This window comes from Manacus vitellinus, unplaced genomic scaffold (genome assembly GCF_001715985.3).
Source record: "Manacus vitellinus isolate BGI_N305 unplaced genomic scaffold, ASM171598v3 scaffold_16_pilon, whole genome shotgun sequence".
NCBI classification, from domain to species: domain Eukaryota; kingdom Metazoa; phylum Chordata; class Aves; order Passeriformes; family Pipridae; genus Manacus; species Manacus vitellinus.
In genome coordinates, this window is record NW_021939189.1 from 2,702,131 (window position 1) to 2,722,768 (window position 20,638).

At 50.0% G+C, this 20,638-nt stretch overlaps 2 protein-coding genes across 2 annotated transcripts in view; both read left to right on the forward strand.

The window, feature by feature from the left end:
- Window positions 1-14,213, forward strand: part of LOC115307303 (immunoglobulin superfamily DCC subclass member 4-like) — a 57,048-nt gene extending 42,835 nt beyond the window's left edge. Inside the window, exons 6-7 of the mRNA XM_029958775.1 lie at window positions 861-994; window positions 14,075-14,213. Of these exons, the coding sequence (XP_029814635.1) occupies window positions 861-994; window positions 14,075-14,088 (148 nt within the window). The 3' untranslated portion in view covers window positions 14,089-14,213. The remainder of the gene's footprint in view (window positions 1-860; window positions 995-14,074) is intronic.
- Window positions 14,214-14,882: 669 nt separating this feature from the next.
- LOC103757038 (immunoglobulin superfamily DCC subclass member 4) overlaps window positions 14,883-20,638 on the forward strand; it is a 31,832-nt gene continuing 26,076 nt past the window's right edge. Inside the window, exons 1-4 of the mRNA XM_029958776.1 lie at window positions 14,883-14,928; window positions 16,782-16,916; window positions 19,438-19,593; window positions 20,133-20,543. Coding sequence (XP_029814636.1) covers window positions 14,883-14,928; window positions 16,782-16,916; window positions 19,438-19,593; window positions 20,133-20,543 — 748 coding nt within the window. The remainder of the gene's footprint in view (window positions 14,929-16,781; window positions 16,917-19,437; window positions 19,594-20,132; window positions 20,544-20,638) is intronic.

Below are 20,638 nucleotides of genomic sequence, written 5' to 3' on the forward strand. Positions count from 1 at the left end.
TATATAATTAAAAAGGATCACGTAGGCTTTGCGCCTTGCGTTCAAGAATAAAGAGGCTGCCATCTAGGAATCCAGGCAGAAAATGGAGATGCTGACAGCCAGCTCCTACTTTTATGCTAATTGCTAATCATCAGCTTTGTTCAGTGTAATGCAGCAAGGATTGTGTTCATGTCGTGAGCCTTGTAGCCATTTCACTCCGTGGAAGTGTTGCTCAGTAGCACCCCATGGGCAAATGGGGGGATTCTGAGTGCCCAGCTGTAAGTTTGTCAGCTTGTGAAAAGCCAGAAACTTGTGGAAGGAGGAAAGGAATCACCACAACCTGGGAATGGTGCAGGTTCAGATGGCTGTGCCGCGGCTGCTTTGGCCCATGAAGGTGCAACCGTGTATCAGTTGGTCCCTTCGTGCACTTGAGGTGCAGCAGGAAAAGGATGATGTTCAGACTTCTTTGCAATGTGTTTTTTTCTCTGGCAGCCAAATCTTTGTGAAAAGCAAGTGCTGAAACTGGCTGTAGTGTGTGTTCAAGCACCTGTGTGCTTGGAGACATTACAAGTGTGTACGTAGATGTGTGTGTGTATATGGATTTGATTTGTACTGTCAGATGGTTTGTGTCAGCAAAGCCCTCTTAACCTGGTCTCTCAAACGCAGATTCTGTATTGTGAAGACTCCAAGGTGATGGATAGGTCTGTATCCGCTGCTTTTGAAGAACCACAGGTTGGGTTGCTCAGAGGTTTCTTGATCCCACTCTGCCGTCATTACCAAGACATGAGACATTTGGCAGGGAAAAGGAAAGGATAAAAGGGAGGGATCAATAGCTTGGATAAGGCACAGCCTGTCTCACACTCTTCCTTTTGCTCACTCAGGTTTATAACTCTTCCCAATGGTGTCCTCCAAATCGTGGATGTGCAGGAGAGTGATGCCGGGGCTTATCACTGCGTGGCCACCAACGCCGCCCGAAAGCGCTACAGCAACGATGCCACCCTGAGCGTGGTGAAAGGTAAGGAGCTGGCAGGAGCCTGCTGGGCTGGGCACAGGTCTGCCAGGTACTCACTGTATGTGGTGGCAAGCTGGGCTGAAACACCCATGGCCATCCCTCCTGCTGGCGTGGCTCTGCATGTGGCCAGATTTGGCTAAAACTTGAAGAGAAGGCATTTTGTGAAAGGTTTCTCTCTTTACTCTGATGGGATAAGCAGGCTGGGTTGGGAGGACTCCTTTGTGCTCTGGGGCCATTAGAAGGGCTCCCTGTTTGCACCTTAGGAAGTGCAGCATTGTTGCAACTCATCTCCAGTGGCCTTGGATGGCAAGACAAGTGAAGGCTAGTATGGACAGAGGAAGGTGTTTCTCAAGTGAGCAAGAGAAGGAGTTGGAGGCTGGAGTAGTTGGCAGGACTGTGTCTACCCGGATTGCCTAGCACAGGCCAGAGGAGGTTGAGCACAGTTACATCTGATTTGCATGCTGTGTCCATATTGCTGGCTCTTTGCTGAGTGCTGGGTAGGCTCCAGGGATCTTTGGTGTGGTATTTGGGAACAGCCTCAGCTGGATTTCCTCTAGTGACACAGGCCTTTGGAGCAAGGCTCTGGGTGTGAGCTGTCCTTCGCCTCCCAGTCTGGGCCTCAGTCTCTGAGTGCATTTTTCTTTGTAAACCAAGAGTGCAGTGGGCAAGTCTGGACATGAGAACGTAGCTGAGATCATGAGTGCAGTGGGGGTCTCCAGACTCCAGCATCCTTCCCAGCACGCCTGGCTGCCTCCCCAGCATTGTATAATCCCCTTCTGCGAGTGGACAAACTCAACAGGGCTGGGAGTCTGGCTGAGCTGTCCCTTCTCTCAGGACAGTGTCCCCCTGCCACGTCTGTCCCCTGTTTGTGATGACCCCGGTGTATTTTGCTGGCAGCTTTAACCTTGAAAGCTCCAAAATCCTTCCCAGCCCCTTTTGTCTTTGTTTGGGATTGTGTTGCTTGGCATTCTGCTCCCAGTGTAATTTCACAGCGATGGCTTTGCTGTTCATCCATCAGCAGGGAGTGTAATTAACTGTGGAGCCTGAGAACACACCTCTGATCAATGGATTGTGTCGTGGAGGTAATCTGGGAGGAATCTGCAGTGAATTCGTGAGCAGTTGAAAGCTCTGTATCTAATTGCCAGCCCCTGCCAGATCCTCTGTGTGTTTAATGAAGCACAGAGCCGAGGGGAGTGCTTCCCGTGGGCAGTTCCACACTCCAGAGACAGCTCCCGTGTTGGGCACGGTTTGCCATCGATAACTGATATTGATCGAGCTGCAAAGGTGAATTCGCCGTCCTTGGCATCATAACTCGTTCTGCATAATTGCATCTTGTAGCTCTGCAGTGTTTAATCTGCTTTGCAAATGGAGGCAATGGAAGAGGTTAAATGGGAAGCGTTCCTTCTGGAGCACCAGCCGGCCCAAGCAGATTTCTGCCTGGAGTTCTCACCCAAATCTCTCTTCTGCAGCACCACACCACCCGCTGGCTGCTAAAACAAATATGCGAGGTTGAGTTTTTCACCAGATTGAGCTGATAGTGATGAAAAACATGCCTGTTAAATCTCTGGGGTTTTTTATAATTGGGGAGAAGTATCTCCAAGACAGATGGGAAACTGCAGTGACCTGTGCAGGCTTCAAACTCCTCCACCAGTGACTGGCATGATATTGATCCTTTTCTGTTTCATCACTTCACCATCAGAGGCACATTTTTGGATGCCTGGACTGGCTTGAGGAGTCTTTCCTCCCTGTTCAGAAGCAGCTGATAGTAGTTAGAGTGATGTGGTCAGGCAGAAATCCTTTGCCAGTTTCGAAAAAACTAAACCAAAACAAACAAAGAATTCCAGGAAAAATAAAAACACAAAACAAACTGAAAAACAAAGAAAAAGGAACAATAGCCTGAAATTACAGCTATTTAGTGTTGCTTGAGTTGCTTGTTTGGAAATATCAGGGACCAAACTCTTATGTGTCTGCAGGCAGGAGCAACTAAACTATTTCCCTCCCCGCTGATGGCTGGGGAGTCCTTTGTGCTGAGGTAAGATGATAATCCAGCTTTTAATTCCTGCTGCACTGCCAAAGGCCCTGGAAAAGGTTTGTGCAGTGGGACCATGTGTCTCCTTACCAGCTGTCCTCTGCTTTGGTGTCCCTCTGGCAGCACTGGCAGTGCTGTGTGATGATGATCCAGTCTGTGCTCGGGGCAGATTTTGGGGTCTTGCTAGTGATGATACAAATGCTTCCAGCACTCAGGCCTGGGAACATCTCGTGTTCATGCCCCTTCCCCTGCCAGACAGGGCTGATTTGAACGGGCTGTGCATAGCAAAAGAATCTGTTTCCCTATAACTCTTCTGCCCAGTTGTCCTGTTCCCGTTCCCCCTGTTGCCGATGTGATGGCTGGGAATTGTTCCATCTCCCTTATTAAAGGCCTTTTCCCAGTAAAGGCAGCAATTAGCATGACACCTCCTTCTGTCATATCTGCACGACCTAAAACCCCCAAAAGTATTGTTTCCCTGGACAGCATGACTTCCCCCATCCTAGGGGGAATTCCAGCTGTGCTGTGTCCATGCTGGCCTTGCCCAGGCAGGGCAGGGAGCGGCGGTGCTGCAGATGTTTCGGCTGTGCAGACTTCATGGTGCAAATTTCCAGACCTTCCCTGGGGAAGCTGGAAGGGAAAAGAGAGCAGACGGGACAGCAGGATACAGTCACGCAGGCCTGCTGTCAAAATAGGGATAGCTTGGATTTTCCCCTTGGATCTGCACTGCTCCCCAGCGGACACAGTGCCAAACACAGCTGGCAGCTCCATCCCTTCACCCCTCACCTGGACAGGTGATGAATGCCCAGCCTTCTCTGCCAAAAAGGGCATTAGGAGCTGCCTGTGGGATGCTTTTCCCAGGCTCTGGGTGTGCGTGCTGCTTTTCCCTGGGGTCAGCTGTGTCTTGTTTCTTGTAGCAACTTTTTCTGGAGGCAGGCTCTGGAGCCCTGCTCTGAAGTTGTATATAAAGAACAAATTCCCTGTGTGTCTTGATCGTGTTCCCAGTCCCTGACATGCACATGGAAGTGTTGCCACGCTTCATAAAGCAGCTCTCAAAGAGGAGTAGCAGAAAGTCTTGGGGAACATGACGTGTGGTCTCAGTAGGTCACTTTACCTGTCACTTCACTTTTCCCCTCCGTGTCATGCACACGCTTGCTCTCTGTGTGTTTTCATAGGAATAGGGACTCCCTCTTGCTGTGTGTTTGCCCCACCACTGGCACAATGGGGCACAAATAACAGTCAGAAGCTCTGCTTCTGCTGGAACAGTAGATTTTTGCAAGGACTTTATCCCTTCTGTTTTTAAATGACACAAGGAGTGGGACTCCCCCTAACTGGCATTGCATCATCCCCATTGAATGAATACTGGGATCTTTCTTCTCCACAACAAAGCTCAATTTCACTTTCCTGCAGTTCATCCTATTAGTTGTGGTTGCACAGTGTTGGGAATCAAAAAATTCTTGTTCCTCCTTGGTTTTTAATCTCTTTGAGTATGTACAAACAGTGTGGTGTCCCCTAAATGACCTAAAGAAAGGATCTTGGCAATTTTAGAATCTAATAGAGATTCTAGGGTGAGAGAGGTACCAGACGTTCAAACAAGACCATCCATTTTGAGATCCCAACCCCACAGCTCCTTCCTGTAGATCTCAGTGTTGGTGTCTTTTCATATTTACTGGTTATTGCAGAGGAGTCGTCAAAGTGTGGTTCTGGGAGCTCCTGGGTTCTACTTCCCTCTCTGTTGTCGGGCTGCAGAGGAGAATCAGTTCCTCAGCACTTTAATTTCTGTAAATAGGGATAATGTAATAAATAGCCTTGGAGTTGCCCCTTTTGGAAGGGAGTCAATCTGGAGAGTGATTATGGGCATTTGATGCCAGAGGGCTTTGAGGGGCACGTGCAGAGGGATGTGCAGACATAGACCTCAGTGTGAATGTGGGATTTCTGTTCCTCCTGCCCTCTGCACCCTATTCCTGGTCTGTGTGTGTGGGGTGGCCGTGGTTGCTGTTATGCATATGGGGAAAGACCTTTGCCTCAGACAAGGCTGGCAAGAAGCAGGATGTGCAACAGCTTTCCCCCAGTATCAACAGAACCTCTCTCAGGGGTGATGTTTGTGCAGTGCTGCTCCAAATGATCCTCTCCCTGTGCTGCAGTAATGCAGAGACAGGAGAACAGAGTGGGGCGATGGGTGGGGGTCTGGGCTGAGCCACTGAGGAGTCTTGCAGCAGCTGAGCACGTCCCCCGTGAGCTGGGATTTAGTGCCGTGTTATTAGAGATGACACTGCGAGATTGCCGTTGGCAGAACATCATTTACGCTGACAGTTGTAGCAGCTCGCTGCAGCAGTGTCCCAGGAAATGGATTTTTCAGCCAAATATGTGTATGAAATACAATAACAGGGACAGAGCTTGGAGGCAGCGAAACACCTTCAGGTTGTTTTTGTTCTTTTGGTGTTTGCATTGCAGTGGCTTGCAGGAACCAAGGGAGAGCCTTGGTGGTTCCTGCTCCAAAGGGCTGTAGGAAAACAGAGCCTGGGCTGAGCTTTGGGATGGAGGGGAAGGTGCTGATGAAGTGAGCAGCACTCGCAGTTGGCCACCACCTCGCGCAAACAGACGTGCTGTTACCACAAGTGGATTTTCAGTCCCTGCATGTGCGAATGACGTGCTGGATGCTGCCTTGGCGCTCAGCCTGAGCCCTGGCACCACGTGCTGGGCTTCTCTCGCGGCTTCCTGCACAGGTACCGTGCAGTCAGGGGACAGGGAAGATTGGATTTGGGTCAGTGCTGCTCTGGTGTGACCTCCCTGAGTGCTGCCGGGCATTGATCCCGTGTGTGCTGCCCTTGGTGGAGAAGGGCAGCGTTATCCAAGAGTGGAGGGATGGTCCTACCTGGACAAGGGTGGTCTTCCTCCAACAGGAACCCCTATGGCAGAGGCAGCAGGGCCCTGCAATGCTGTGGGGACACAGCTATCCACAGCTGCTTGTGGGCATGGGACACTGCTTCTGGGAGGCAAGAGTCATGGGAATGTTTAGGAAGAGAAAGCACAGGGTGGGATAAGGCAGAGTCATGGGAATGTGTAGGGAGAGAAAGCACTGGTTGGAATAAGGCAGCTGCATTTTTGCTCCAAATGGTTTGCATAATCATCAAGTGATGGAGAAGGAAACATCCCAGTTCCAGCCTGGAATTGCCACGTTCCTGTTCCCTGCGCCTCGTCTGCTGGGTACAGACCTGTCACTTTTCCCCCCTCTCCTTTTAGCATCCTGTTTTTCTTTGCCCTCTGGTCTCTCACTTCACTAGCAGTTAAGCAGGGAACTGCTCTGCACTTGGCATCCCAAAAGCTCAGCCATGAGGACTCTGTTTACGTGTGTTTCACAGCTCGGGTTTCCTGGGAAGCAGGTATCTGAAGCTGTTTGCATAATGCATGTGATGGATTCTGTAAAATGCTCTTGATCCTGTCTGAGGCAGAAGGTGCTAAGCAAGCCATGGTAAGTGTGAATTCAGAGGAGATACACAGCATTTCTATCTTAATAAATAGATCATTAAAGCTAAAAGTGCCCTTTTGCCCAACAGGAGCTGTAAACTTTCACTCTGTCTCCCTTTTGCTGAGCCTGGCAGTGCTGGTGATTTCAAGCATCCATGGAACAGGGTTGGGACCACAGATTTTGGGTGAAACTTGTGAAGGGCTGGTGCAGGTGTGCATCAGGTACCTACCCAAACACACAGCTCTGCTTGGCTGGGATTTGTAGGAGGCCAGCATGGATCCCACCCCTCAAATCACTGAGGGAAAGCTGCTCGGAGCTCAAGTGTCAGCAGCTTGTTCTGGGAGCCCAAGGGGGAGTTCCAGCTCAGCTGTCTGTGAAGTTTGGTGGGGCTCTGATATGCCACACTCCTGACAGCTCCAGCAGCCTGCAGTGACAGAGGGTTTGATACAAAATGCAGAGCCCTCACCTCCCATTAAGCACAACAGCTAAGCCCGAATGGCGCTGAAGTGAGTGGCAACAGACGTGTCAAGGATAATAGAGCAGAACAAGGGATGTACAGCTGGGAATAGGTGAGCTGTTTCCAGGTCCTGAGGGGAAACTGGTCTCTTCCACATGCGGCATTAGCTTGAGCTGTCAGATGTGGCCAGCTCTGCCTCCAACTCCTGAAGAGGAGGGATGGCTGCATTCAGGGGTGGTTTGTGGTCCTCCGGTGTTCTTCATGGGCATCTCTTACTAATCCAAGTCTGCTGTGCTTTTGAGGCCTACTGGAATAAGAGCTGGTGTTTGGTAAGGCTCAGACTGAAGCAGGGTGTAAGCAGCAGGCTCCATTCAGTTGTCCTTGGAGAGCCTTTTGATGGTGGCGTTATCTTGTAGTGCATCAGCACATCTACACTACAGGGATCACACCTGGCCTCTCTTGGAGGGTGTGGGACAGGCTGTGCCTGCGTGGTGGGGCTGGAAGGGAGCTAAGAATAGAGACCATAATTAGGTCAGCAGCTTGCAGTGGGCTGTGGGACAGGAAGGTTGATGGGTTGTGGTTGGGCTCCTGATGACACTTGTTAATTATTAATCGCTGGTGTTACAGCAGCGCCTCAGTATCTCTCTGAGGTCAAGGGCTAGCGGTGCCCTGCGGCACTGACAGCATCCAACAGCTGGAGTGAGGATGTTGGAAGTGTCTGGGGGCAGAGCAAAGCTCATGGTCCTGTTGCTTTAGACATGAGACAGACACATGGAGCAGCCTTGTCCCTGTTTCCACGACCCTCCAATGTCTACAGGCCCGGTGGTGCTGAGGAACAGGAATGGGGTGAGTGGGCCCAGCTCGTGGGAGAGGTTGAGTCAGAAGCTGAGCTGTGCTGCTCTGAGTGCTGGCTTGGATATCTTGGATGCCAGCGATCACTCAGAACACAGCTGGGAGTTTGCCTTCAGTAGCTGAGAGATGTTCTTGCCCAACTCTGTTTCCAGTGCAGCTGAGGGGCAATGCCACAGGGATTGTGGATGAGAATGAGAAGCAGGAAGAGAGGAAGGATGGGATAAGGAAGACTCTGTGTCTTCAGGCACAACCTTAGACAGATCAGGGCTCTCTGTGGCTCTCAAAAAGTGTCCGGCCGAAGGGCTTTGACAGAATCCGTGGGTATCAGTAATGATCTTTCTCCATGGAAAGCCAGCTTTTCTTCCAGACTTTTCCTGGAAAAACAGATTTGCATTGTCCTGAGTGAATGCAGATGCATCCATCTGCTTTTAGTTCTCCCTTCCAAGTTGGCAGTCTCCGTTTGCTGCCAGACTGTGTTACTGTGGGCTCCCAGTGTGTTGTGTGTTCACAGCGTAGCTTGTGGGAAGCATTCTGTGTACCTGGCACCAGGGAGACCCCACCACGAGATGCCTCCCCAAAATGTTCCTCTTTTCAAAGCTGTGCATGGTAGCAACATGAGGGGCCGTCTCTGACAGAGGGAGTGGGACAGAGCACAAGCTGTGGTCACAAGGAAAGCAGGTTGTGTCCTCCTGCACGGACCAGGGCCTCCAGCCTGATCCCTCTCTGCCTCCAGCCTGGTCCTTCTCTGCTGTTACTGGATGTATGTGAATTGCAAATGGATCTGATGTTGCAAATAAATCTGAATTGCAAATAGATCTGATGAAATAGGTGTCAGCCCCTGGGAAACATCAGCCTCAGAGCACAAGGAGGAAGTGACTGGAGTGAAATGTCTCCGGTCACTGAGGCAAGGTGAGTAAGGAGGAGTTTCAGGGGGACTTGTGAGCCAGAAGGGCCTCCTGTTGACCATGTCCCCATTTCACTTCTGTGTAAGAGGCAACAAAAAAAAACACCTTACAGGTTTTTTCCTTGGAAATTTCTCCTGCATCATCCTGGAAGGTGATGTGCTGGCCTAGGAAAATGACAAAGAGCTGGTGTAATGATGGTTAAAAATGACATGAAGATGTTCCCACTGAATACAAGAGGCTGGCAAGTTTATGTCCTCAGGCCCAGTTGGTGTTTACTGATTTGGACGGGTGTCTATATTTAAAGCACTGATACTGTGGCTTTTGTTAGGGATCTTCTGATGCTCTCTGGCTGTTACTTTTGCATCTTCACTTCTGTGAAAAGCTGTGTTATGAACTCTGAGCAGATGGAGTCACAGAGATGCTGAGATGTGCCCAGAGCAGCACAGTGAGTTAGTGGCAGAGACCAGGGGAGACTTTCCCTTGAACCACTGGAGCAGAGCCTGGCCCTGCTGGGAAGCTGGGACATCATCCTGGGACATTCCTGCTGCACTGTGGAGGTTCCTGTTGTGGTGGTAACTTTGCAAAGCAGCCTCTTGCAGCCCTTGTTTTTCTAGACTGTTTCTGGCAGCTGCTTGGGAATGGCTGGGGCTTGCAGTGCTTTAAGGGCTCAGCTTGAGTAACATAAGCTGTCTGGGTCTTAGGGTTAGGGCAGGGAGACTGCTCTGCTGTTCTTCAGACTGGAGATAGACACTCAGGGACACTGAGGTACCTCTGCTTTTTTCTTCACTTCTCTTTCTTGCTCACCTGATCTAAGGCTCAACTCTCACTGTATACCGAGTGATTTTTTTATAAGCAGTTTGTTTACAATAAGGTCTGTGATGTGCCAAGAAATGCTTATCAATTAGTAGTTATTATCTAAAACATTATCAGTGCTGCTCCAACATTGTCCTTCAGGCAGGTCTCAGCGTCCACTGTGCCCTGAGTTTGGGTTTCCTATTCCATTTGCCACGTTCCAGCCCATGGTCCACTTCTTCTGCCTCCTGCAAACTCTCCGTGATGTATCTTTAAGCTTCCAAGGATTCTTCAACCCTTTAGCTGACTTGGGCTGTGGCAGAAACCAGGAATTCCCAATTCTCAGCAGCTCTGTGTGCACTGGGGCTGCAGGGCCGGCGTGGCCCCTCCTGTTTATTTTGCCTGGCTCCGGCTCGGGGCGGTGCAAATGGAGGCGCTTCCAAGCGCTCTGGGGAAGCGAGCAGGAATTCGTCGTGCAGTCTGGCTGGCTCCCGTCCCTCTTGGCGTGGTGAAGAGCAGTTCCAAATGCGTGTACGCAAACAGAGAGCCAATGTTGACAGCTTTTCAGGAGCTGGAGTGGTGGGCAAAGCACACCCCGGCTTCTCTGCGGCAGAGCTAAATGAACCCTGGACGTGCAAAACTCCGTAGCCTGAGGGACCAAGGGTTTGGGGGGTGGGGGAAGAGCACCCCTAAAAGTCCACGGCGATTCCTGGAAACCTGCCACTGCTCAGCCTCTTCCTGGGCTTCTGGTTACAGAGAGTTCAAGGTGTCAGCTTGTGGCTGAGCCAGTACATTAAAGGATTTAATTTCCGAGCTGAAATTTGTCAGCTGTATAACGAAATGGAGAGGAATGAAAGAGGGCTGCCTGATGGCCCCTCTGCCTGTCTGGACTGAGATCCATGTGCTCCCAGGGCTTCCAGACACAGGACATGGAGCTGGGCAAAATGTTGAACAGGCTGTTTCTCCAGCCAAGAGAGAAGCCATTCCTAGAGCAGCCTCTCCTGCCACACTCGTGGAGAGACCCCAGAAGCTGTGACAGGTGCTGGTCTGAGGAGTGTGCCCAGGTAGTAAATGGACACTCCTCATCCAAACTCATTAACCTGTCTCCATATCTTTTTTTAATCATAGAAGTGTATTTAATCTATTAAATTCTCCATTTTGCATGTTTATGCAAACATGAGAGGAGTAGATTTTGTGAAGTGTAGGTTGGACCATACATTTTGGGATCTATTTGCTGACTTCTTTGTTGGGGATTTTATGACAGTAGTTTGAGATACAAGTGCTGCATGTGGAGGTCTCTTAATAGAACTAAGAAAGTGATTGAACTTCTGTGTTTTAATCATTTATTCATGTTTCTTTGTGTGCTGCTTTAAATGCAACAGGATACGCCACTGCACCGCTGCAGCAACAACTTAGTAAGGAGGAAGAGAGACTGTCCTCGTTCCAAAACATGAACATAAATTCTTCCCTGTTCAGCTTTTCAGTTCAATGTTTGCATTGACAAATGCATAACTGCTTACAAAATGTTTGGAAGACGTGAGGTAAAAAGACAATACAAAACTGATTTACTGTGCTCATAGGTATTATTGGACAGAAATAACCTGTTATGACAATACAGTGACCCTGTGCAGCAGAAACCGAGTTCCTTTTCAGCCTCCCTTCCCAGGCGACTCCTGTGGTGACCCAGACACTCCACAACTGCCTGGAAAGGGAAAGGAAAGGAACATTTCTATGGGCAGTGCTGCTGCCACATTGCACTGGGACGAGTTCTGCTGTCCCAGTACCAAAGCATTGTCTGTGCTGGAGTTTCTGCTGTGGCACAACACCTAAAGCTCCTGCAAGGCTTGGGAATCAAAGGCTGCAGAGGAATTTTCAAGGCTGAGAACCATCAAAGAAGAACCAAGTGTTTGGTGAATTGAGTCCATAATCTTGTAACTAAAAGTCACCCCTTCAGTGTCAGGAAAACAGAACTTGGATCCAAACTGCCACAGGCACTGGTATAGCAAACGTGGAAGAAAAAGCCAAAAAAGGAAATGGTAAATTTTGGAAAGGATATGTGGTTGCAAGAGCTGTGTTTGAGGAGGAAAGGAGGCAGTGTTTGACTTGTGATACTTTGGAGAGGCCTGATTTAGGGTGTCAAAAGGGCAGCACTCAGCTTCTGTAGTCACTTATGAAAAATCCCTGGTGCCAGTCCTCTCTTGGCTGCTTTGCTTTCCTGTTTGCAAAGCTGTGCCTTGCTGTGTTTGGGTGAGAACGGTTCAAAAAGAAGAAATGCCTGTTGCTAAGGGTGCTCAGGTGTGAGATCTGATGTTATTTATATTGCCCCCAGAGCAGATATTCTGTAGTGTTCAGATACAGTTGGGCAAGTGTCTTGCCTAGAGATTTTATTTGCTAATTATATCCTGTCCTGGGTCTAGTCCAGAAGTAGAAATAAATTACAAATAAATTTCCAGGACAGTGTAAAGGGAGGAGGAAGGCAGGTCTGGAGGATGTTTTTTCTCCTCCATAGCTGCTGTCAGCTTTCTTCCTGAACAGTCTAGGAGGTCTGTGAGTTATCCCAGAAAAGGGAGAGAGCTCAGGAGTGGGAGTAGGACACGCTCTGCAAACACAGCACCCGCATTTTTGAAGGTGTGTGCTTTGCAATGGGTAATTTGCCCCTTTATTGTCTGCAGAGTAACAGCAGTGACAGCATTGACTTTCTCTAATGAACAGCTGCTCAGTGCTAGGATCTATTCCCGGAGGAGGCTCGCAGGGATGAATAAGGTTTCATGCTCCTCCTCCAGAGAGGGTGAGAAAGTTCGTGGAACAGAGGTTGTTGCTTGATTGTTGGATATCTCCAAATCTTGACCTGCTGACAGCTGAGAGCTGAATGTGTCGCCATGCAAGTCGTGTTTGACCTTCCAGCACTTTTACGGAGGCAGGGTGTTTATGGAGTCGGGAGAGAGGTGTTAGTTCCCAACCAAGAAGTCATCCTCTTGTCACTGCAAACGACCATCACAAATTGGCTGAACAAAAAGCATTTTCCTCCTGTTGCACTGCCTGAATTCTTCGCTGATGCTCTGCACTAACGAGAGCAGGGAGGCGGGAGAGGATCGCTCTTGAATTATGGATGCATTAGAGGCAGAGCCAAGTTATGAACTCTTGGAGTTGGAAATCACTGATGTATGTTATAACTTAAGCCATGACCTCAAATAAACATTCTGAGCTTTGTCCCAAGCAGCTCCCTGTTGACATCCCTGCTCATCGTTCGCCTTCGCTGTGAAACGACGCAGCTTGGATTTGTGGAGGTCAGGCAGGAGGTCTGTGTGCTGAGAATCTGTCTGGCTCACTCACTTGCTGTCTCCAGGTTCCCTGTGCTCCCCTCCCCACCTCATTTTGCTTTTATAACACATGATCATAAATGATGTGTTGTATTTCCTCTGTGCCTGCCCTGAGCCCAGCTCCAGGCACTGAGAGATGCCTGTGAGAGCAAGGGTACAACGAATGGAGCACCCAAATTTGGCCTGACTCTCCTGTCTCATGACAGGCAACTGAGAAGTCCTCTGTGGTGAGTCGCTCAGAAACAGTAAAACTGAGGGGAATATTTTGAAATATTTCTGCAGGTGATCAGTGAGTCTCTTGTTCTGTGGTAGCACCTTTGGTGTCTCCCTGTGCAGTCACAAGCGTGTGCACAGGTTAACAAACTGTGCAGGAAAAGAGCCGCATTCTCCAACTTTCAGTGCCCAGAGGATTTCCCTCAGTCCTATGCAACAGTCCCAGTCACCCCAGAGCCATTCCTGGCACCCCATAGGTGGGTTTTTTTCAGTAAAAGAGTGTAAAATCGATCCACCCGATTCAGAAGGGCAAAAAGTCCACAAAGGCCATCAGTGATGGTGAGTTTTGATGTGAATCCATGGGCTCTGCCTTGGGCTGTGCAAAGCTTTTGCCTGGAGCAGCTCTGCCGCTTGGAGAGGCAAAACAAAGCTGGGAGAGGGGGGAGAGATCTCAAAGCCCAAGTTTTAAATAGCAGCACTGTGAAAGCTTTTAATACCCCAGAGCGGCCAGCACGGCGCAGGTGCATTCAGTGACCTGTTTTGTTCAGGCAGTGAAAGATGGCTTGGAAACTGCAGCTCTTTTTTTCCTTTGGTTCTGACAATATTCCCTCTTGACCTGAAATGGTCTTAACGGCAGTGGAGACAAAAAACCTCACGTTGGTTTTACTCTTTGCTGCGTGTTGGAATCCCCTGTGTGGAGGTTTTCCGGGTCAGCTCGGTGCTGTTCTTGGGAACTCCTCAAACCAAATGAAACCCAGTTTGTGCCAGTGAACCTGTGGTCCGTTATGTCCAATGGATGGCAAGGGAAAAATGCGCTCCAAAGGGGTTCAGTTTAAAGAGGAGCTTGGCTTGTGGACTTGCTCTGAGAGACCCACGGTGGAATACAAAGCTGGAGAGAGATGTGTTTGTGTGTGCAAGCAGTGTAAGGGGCATTCATCCATGCACACGCCCAGGAATGCACTGGGAAAGCAAGCAGAACTGTTTGGGTTTATAATATAATTTCAGTAATAATCAGATGTGAGGTCTGGACTAATATGTTTTCCCAATAGCTTTTCAAGGCTGAAACTGTGGTAAAATCCCTCTTCTGGTGACTGGCAGCACTACCAGGCAGCTGAGGGACCAAGTGGTACAGGACAAGTGCCTTCAGGTGAAGTTTCTACAACCTGTAAGTGCTTTTGCCAGTCAGCACCTGGGGCCGTGCACCTGAATGCAACAGATAAGTGTTAAAGTCAGGTTTGAGGAGCTTTTTCTCTTCCTCTGCCCTAAGCTCGGTAGAGAAAGCTGCTTGGAAATCTGGCAGGGAATATATTGCCATCTGGCTGGTGTTATTTTTTCACTCTAGATTTATTTTTTTCCCCCAGCACTGCAGAAAAAGACAGCTTTGTGCACACAGACGTGTTTCAGCCATGTCCTGCCCAGCAGGTACGCGGCAGCCGGTGGTGTTGGGTAAAGAATCTCACTCCCGTGGTAGGCTGAAGTCCTGCCATGTATATTCCTGCTTCCAGGATGTGGGTTGTTGGCTGCTGCCCTGCTTGTTTTCATCAAAAGCTGCCGTGGCCCTGCAGTCTGATGCAGGACTAGTGACTACTTGTGGATATTAGTGCTTTGTTGAAAGCTGCTGTTGCAGAGAGCCTTGCATTTCCTTTATCCTTCAGCTTGGGTCCCTGGTGTGAGAGCTCTCATGTCTGTTTTTGCATTAAGCCCATTTTCTGTCTCAGTAGTTCTCAGGCCCAGCCTTGGCACCACAGCGACCAGGACTTTGATCTGTTTATCAGTGAGACCTCAGAATCCTTATGTGATGTGTTTCCTTCTTGTCCCTGTGCTGTCCCCCAAATTGTCTTGCTGCACCTGGGTGTGATGGCTGTGAGGCTGCAAGTGTCCATGGACAGAATGATGGGAGCAGGTAATGATGTGGTGGAGCAAAGCCCTGGCCAGCCCAGGAGACTGTGTGTGCCTGCCCACTCCAGCCCCTCTGTGCAGGGTGCTTGTTCCACTGGAAGGAGGACAACTGGCCTGGCTCTTCCTTTGTGCCCCAGGCCAGCTCCTATTGCTGGTGTTTGGCCAGGGCTGGGGTTGCAGGTCAGCATGGTCCGACCACTGCCCCAGGTCAGGGTCCAGGGGTGCTCCTTGGTCTCTGCTTCCATCTGCTGGACAAGCACTGGCTCCTGCTCGCTCCCGGTCTCCCTTGGTGCCTCAGGGATTCTGCTGCTCCTTTTGACTGTGCTCATGCAATACTGCAGATGGAAATCCCTTTCACGCACGTACGGACTGGGAGAACATTTCAGTGTTGAACCAACTCTTTGGCAAGACTGCCCTGCTTAGAGTGAATGGCAGTGAGCCTGGGGATGGGCTGAGCACAGCACATTCAGTGCAGCCCTCTGTGGCCTCCTGCCATGCAGGCAGCTCTGCCTGCTGAGGCCAAAGCTCCTCTGCTTTGTATCCACAAGGAATTCAAATATGGGTTGTTTGAATGCTGCATGAATGGCCAGGGAGGGTCAGGCCAGACGTCCAGCAGTGCCATCTCCAGAAGTGACCACAGCAGATGCTGGAGGACAGCATGTGAAAAAACTGGGCAGAAAGAACATGGTGCTTTCCTTGGACATCTGCCTCAGCATCTGACAGTCAGGATCCCTGTCAGACAGAGTATCCCAGTGAGGACCACTTTGGGCTGGGGACTGCAGTGATACCATATTTAACAGTCCCAATAAATGTGTCTGTCATGAACTTGTCTGAACCTCTTGGGTTTTGAACTCTGGAGCATCCGAGAGTTTGTACTGTGCAGAAAGGTCCTGCTTTTATTTGTTTGAGACCTGCTGCCAACAACTTTCTCTGCAGGCCTAAGAGTTACTGGTGCTACGTGACTCCTCTGCATTTACTTCTCCCTTCAACAACAAAAGTGTCCCTCAGAGTTAGAGGTATTTGAGAGAGCTGGAAGAACAGGGCTGCTACTGTTGAGGGTCAGGAACAGTCTGGTCTGCTCAAGAGTGCTCCGGTTGTTTTCATCTGACAACAGAAATTTGGCTGCTGCAAAGGCATTTCCTTAACCTTCCCTTAACCTCTGCTCAGCAGTGGGCAGACACAGGCAGAAGGTTGATTTCAAGCAGAATATCCCATTCTCAAGACATTGTGCAATGCAGCCTGGAGACCTTCCTGTAAACCTCGCTCGATTTAAGTGTTGGCTGTAGGTCTGTGCACGTACAAGCTGCTCGGGGCTCTCTCCTCCAGATGTGTGATGGCTGATCAGTCTTTGTGCTGTCAGGTGAAGGCTGGGACACAGCCCTGACCTTTCCTTGCTGCAGTTTACAGTCCAACATCTGGCTGTTAGGATTTCAGTAACCAAGATACTGGATTCTTCCCAAGCTGTTCCAATGCCTTGGCGAAAGCTGTGAGTGTTGGTGTTGCTCTGAGGACAGCAGTGACTTTTTCTGTCTAGAGAACAAACATCCACGTGGCAACAGTTTATGAAGGTGCTGGGTTGAAACTACTAATTTTCCTTGGGAAATCATGATATTAATTTTTACTAAGGCCAGCATGATTAGAGTAAATCTGCAGGGCAGATTCTTCATTGCTTTAGTAAAAATATCATAGTCATGTAAAAGCAAGACCTGCTTTTCTCCTCCAAGTGGGCCTGAGCTGTTTCCACACGTGAGACAGCCCAGGGAAGCATGGCCAGGAAGCCTGGGCTCTGCCTTCTCTGTTTCTCTAGGGACTTTGCAACTTGTAAGGACAGACTTCTCTTTTTGTTTTTGCCATTAGGTCCCCAGCCAGCAGGAGGAGATGTCACCATCGTGGCCGCTCCGGAGAACACCACGGTGGTGGCCGGGGAGAGCGTGGTGATGGAGTGTATGGCAGCTGCTGATCCCACCCCCTTCGTGTCCTGGATACGACAGGGTGAGTATGAGGGAGAGGGTTAAGTTTGTGTTGTCAAGGGGAACCTGTGGATACTTTATTTTAAAAATCTATTACAAGGTGAAAAAATCTGTGGGACGGGAAGGGTGCTCTCTATATTGGTACCTAATGACGTAGGTGTAGGGTGTCCTTGCTGAAGTGGAATTATTAATTAAATCTTGAAGGTTACAGAGCACACAGTTCAATTTACAGTTGTTTGACCTGTGAAATACATGATGTTCCAGTTCCTGGATGCCTTTTGATCTAAATTAGTCTTCCTCGTTGTATGAACTTGGGCAGTGAAGGTCATGAAGATGGGGTCAGGTGCATGTCACTCCTCTGGGGACTCAGAGGTTACTGAGGATACTGCAGAATCTGCCATTGCACTGGAGAAATAACTTGTATTATCCTGCAGCATTATAAGAGTTGATAAGATCTGTTAATCCTTGGAGTGACTGGGACTGTTGCAGGGAGGTTTTTGTTGAGTGGAAGGATCGAGGAGCTGCTGAGGTCTCGTCAGAGGTGTACGAGTGAGCTGGGATGGCAGATGTTACCCAGGGCTGATAGCCAGAGCCACGAGGAGGATGCCAGTGTCACTTCACTGAGAGTCACATCCATCAGATGTGTTTCAGAGGCTCTGACTGAAGATATTCTCAACTCAGAGGTTGATTATCTCCCAGAAAAGGCTCTCAGTCATTTTCATAAATCCGGGTCACAATTAAAGACTCCTCTCCCCTGTAACTGTTAATCGTGGTTGGTTTTCAGCCCAGATTTGTCCAGTGATTTTAGCATATAAAAATATTTCCTCTTCCCCACAAAAAAGGAACAAAAAAATCTCAGAGGATACAACTTTGGAAATCAAAGCAGCAAGGATTAAATGTTCTGGCAGAAATATTCCTGGTTTATCCCGTGCACTTCACAATTATAAATGCTCAGCGTTCCTGTGCTGATCACTTACTCACTGCTTTACTGAGAGCTGCTGATGCCCATAGCAGAGTAGATATTATTAGAGTTAATTATCATTGTGAAAGTTTTTTGGAAGGAGGGAAGATAAGTGGGAAGTAGGGAAAGGTTGGTGTACCAGTTCTTTCCATGCTTTATTTCAAGTGTTTGCTTGGTCCCAATCTGCCTCCTGGTGTGGACTCTTCAATTAAAAAAGATGGATTAACAGTGCTACTCGTTCTGTGTCACACAAGCATGTTTCTTTCCAAGCCTTCATTAAGGAGCAGGCTGGGTTACTGGACCATTAGTCATGCAGGGAACACCAAGGATGTACCTCCAGCTTGCCAGTTTGGCTCTTGCCAGCCTTGGTGGTGTCAACTAATTGCTACCATCTGGAGTCAGGTTTTCCAACCACTCGAGTGCAAACGGGGTGTGCAGATTGTCTCCTCCTGAGTGTGCAGCCACTGAACTGTGAGGCCATGTGAAGCCCCCCAAAATGGAGGGAGGGGGCAGAGGGTCTGCTCTCAGCCACATTCCCTGCTGATGGTGCTAAGCTGGTGCAGCTGCTCGCAGTGGAGTGGGGAGTTTTCTTCTGTGTGAGATCCAGGCTCAGCTGAAGCTGTGAGAGGTAAGGGCAGGCAGTGCTGAGGTTGTGCTGCTGCAGGTGGAGAAGAACAAGGTCTGGTGGTGCACAGGTAGGTTTTGGCAGGTTTTCCCAGGCTGCTGACTTGTGCCAGCCCTCCCATCCAGGCCTTTCCTCAGCTTGTCCCCAGCTCTGGGCTTTGTCTCCTGCATCATTCAGAGGTACCAACACCACATCCTTGTGTTTCTCAGACCAGATCAATGCTGAGAATATGCAGTGCCCAGCACCAGCCTCTGCACTGTCCATGATGCTGAGAAGCCCAGGGCTAGTTGAAGTTGTAGAAGGGCCACTTACAGGCAGGGATACGGAGCCATCCTGTCCTCCTTCCCTACTCAGCAGTGCTGAGCACCTGGCCAGGAGAACGGGGAGAGGGCAGCTCACAGCCCATGTCTCTGACATGAACACTGGAGCCCCAAGGAGAATCAAGTGCCTTCCTGATATCTCACAGCCAAGCTGGGGACAAGGAATGAATCAGGAAGCTCAGTAAATTTGGGATGCAGAGGAGGGAGGAACCCCTGAGTTGTCAGTGACTCAGCACTCTTGCTGACATTGCATTAACGAGTGAGGGGAGGTGTGTGTGTTTGTGATGGGGGTCAGCAGGCAGATCCAGCAGCTTTTCCAAAACATGTGTTAGCATGGCCTTCCCTTGAATGTGCTGTTCCTGGGGGCTCTCATTGCAGGCACACCCAAGGCATCAGAGACTATTTTGATCCAAAACAGAACTTCAGTTATTACAGGCTAAACTAAACCTTGTGCTGGTGTTGGCTTGAGCTGTCAGTCAAGCACTGAGACGTGTCCCAGTGGGAACCCTCCTCTGGGATGGAGTTTGGGATCTGGGGGTCTCTCCACTTCCCAGCTGCGATCCTGGTGTCGTTTACAAGCGCTCATAAAGGGCAGCCTGGGGCTCCCTCCCACATTTGTGCACGTTTCTTCCTGCAGATGGAAAGCCTGTTTCCACAGATGTGATTGTGCTGGGCAGGACCAATCTCCTCATTCCCTCCAGCCAGCCCCATCACTCAGGGGTGTACGTCTGCCGGGCCAACAAACCCCAAACCAGGCAGTTCGTTACCGCCGCCGCCGAGCTCCGGGTCCTTGGTGAGTAGAGAGCAGGGAAACGCTCCAGGTAGAAATGCTGACCGGGTAGAAATGCTGACCAGGTAGCTGTGGATTGTGTGGACCAGCATCCAGGAGATTCCCAAGGAACTGCGTTTGTGGCCTGCACTGGGTAAGATGGGAGCCAGGTTAGAGCCATCAGGCCCTGGATTGGGATAGCTCTCAGTGGGAGTGTCACCTCTTTAACTTGGGGTTTAGTTCCTGCTATTTACTGAACCGTTTTATGCCTTGTTCTCCAGGGTTCTCCCATGGAAATCTCCATCAGCAATTAACTTTCAGTATCGTGGAAGCCAACAGGGAGAACAGCCTAGGATCAGGGAACGCAGCACATGATTGATACAGAATTTATTTTTCCTTTTGGACAGAGTCTAAATTAAGCCTCTAGAGTCTGCCTGGCAAATCCTATCTTGTAAGCAAAGCTGCTGCTGAATAAAACATAGCACCGAGTGGGGAGGAGAAGGGATTTGCTCTGCTATCTTTTCCTCCTCCTTCCCGCATTAATTTGCCCTCTCTCCTCCCAGCTACTCCCAGCATCTCCCAGGCTCCTGAAACCATCTCCCGCACCCGAGCCAGCACGGCCAGGTTTGTGTGCAAGGCGGAGGGGGAGCCAGCTCCCACCATCCACTGGCTGAAGAACGGGGAGCCCATTCTGTCCAACGGGCGCGTGAAGGTGCAGAGCAGCGGGAGCCTGGTCATCAACCAGATCGGCCTGGAGGACGCCGGCTACTACCAGTGCGTGGCTGAGAACAGCCTGGGCACGGCCTGTGCCACGGCCAAGCTCTCGGTGATCGTGCGGGAGGGTTTGCCCAGCGCTCCCAAGAAGGTGTCGGCCGTGTCCCTCTCCAGCACCACAGTGCTCGTGTCCTGGGAGCGCCCGGAGCACAACAGCGAGCAGATCATCGGCTTCTCCTTGCACTACCAGCGGGCTGTGGGTGGGTGTCACTGCCTGTGACCTCGTTAAAGGCACAAGGCACAGGTTGACTTTCCCTCCCAGCAATTCCAGTTGGTTTAGCTCTTTTCATTGCAG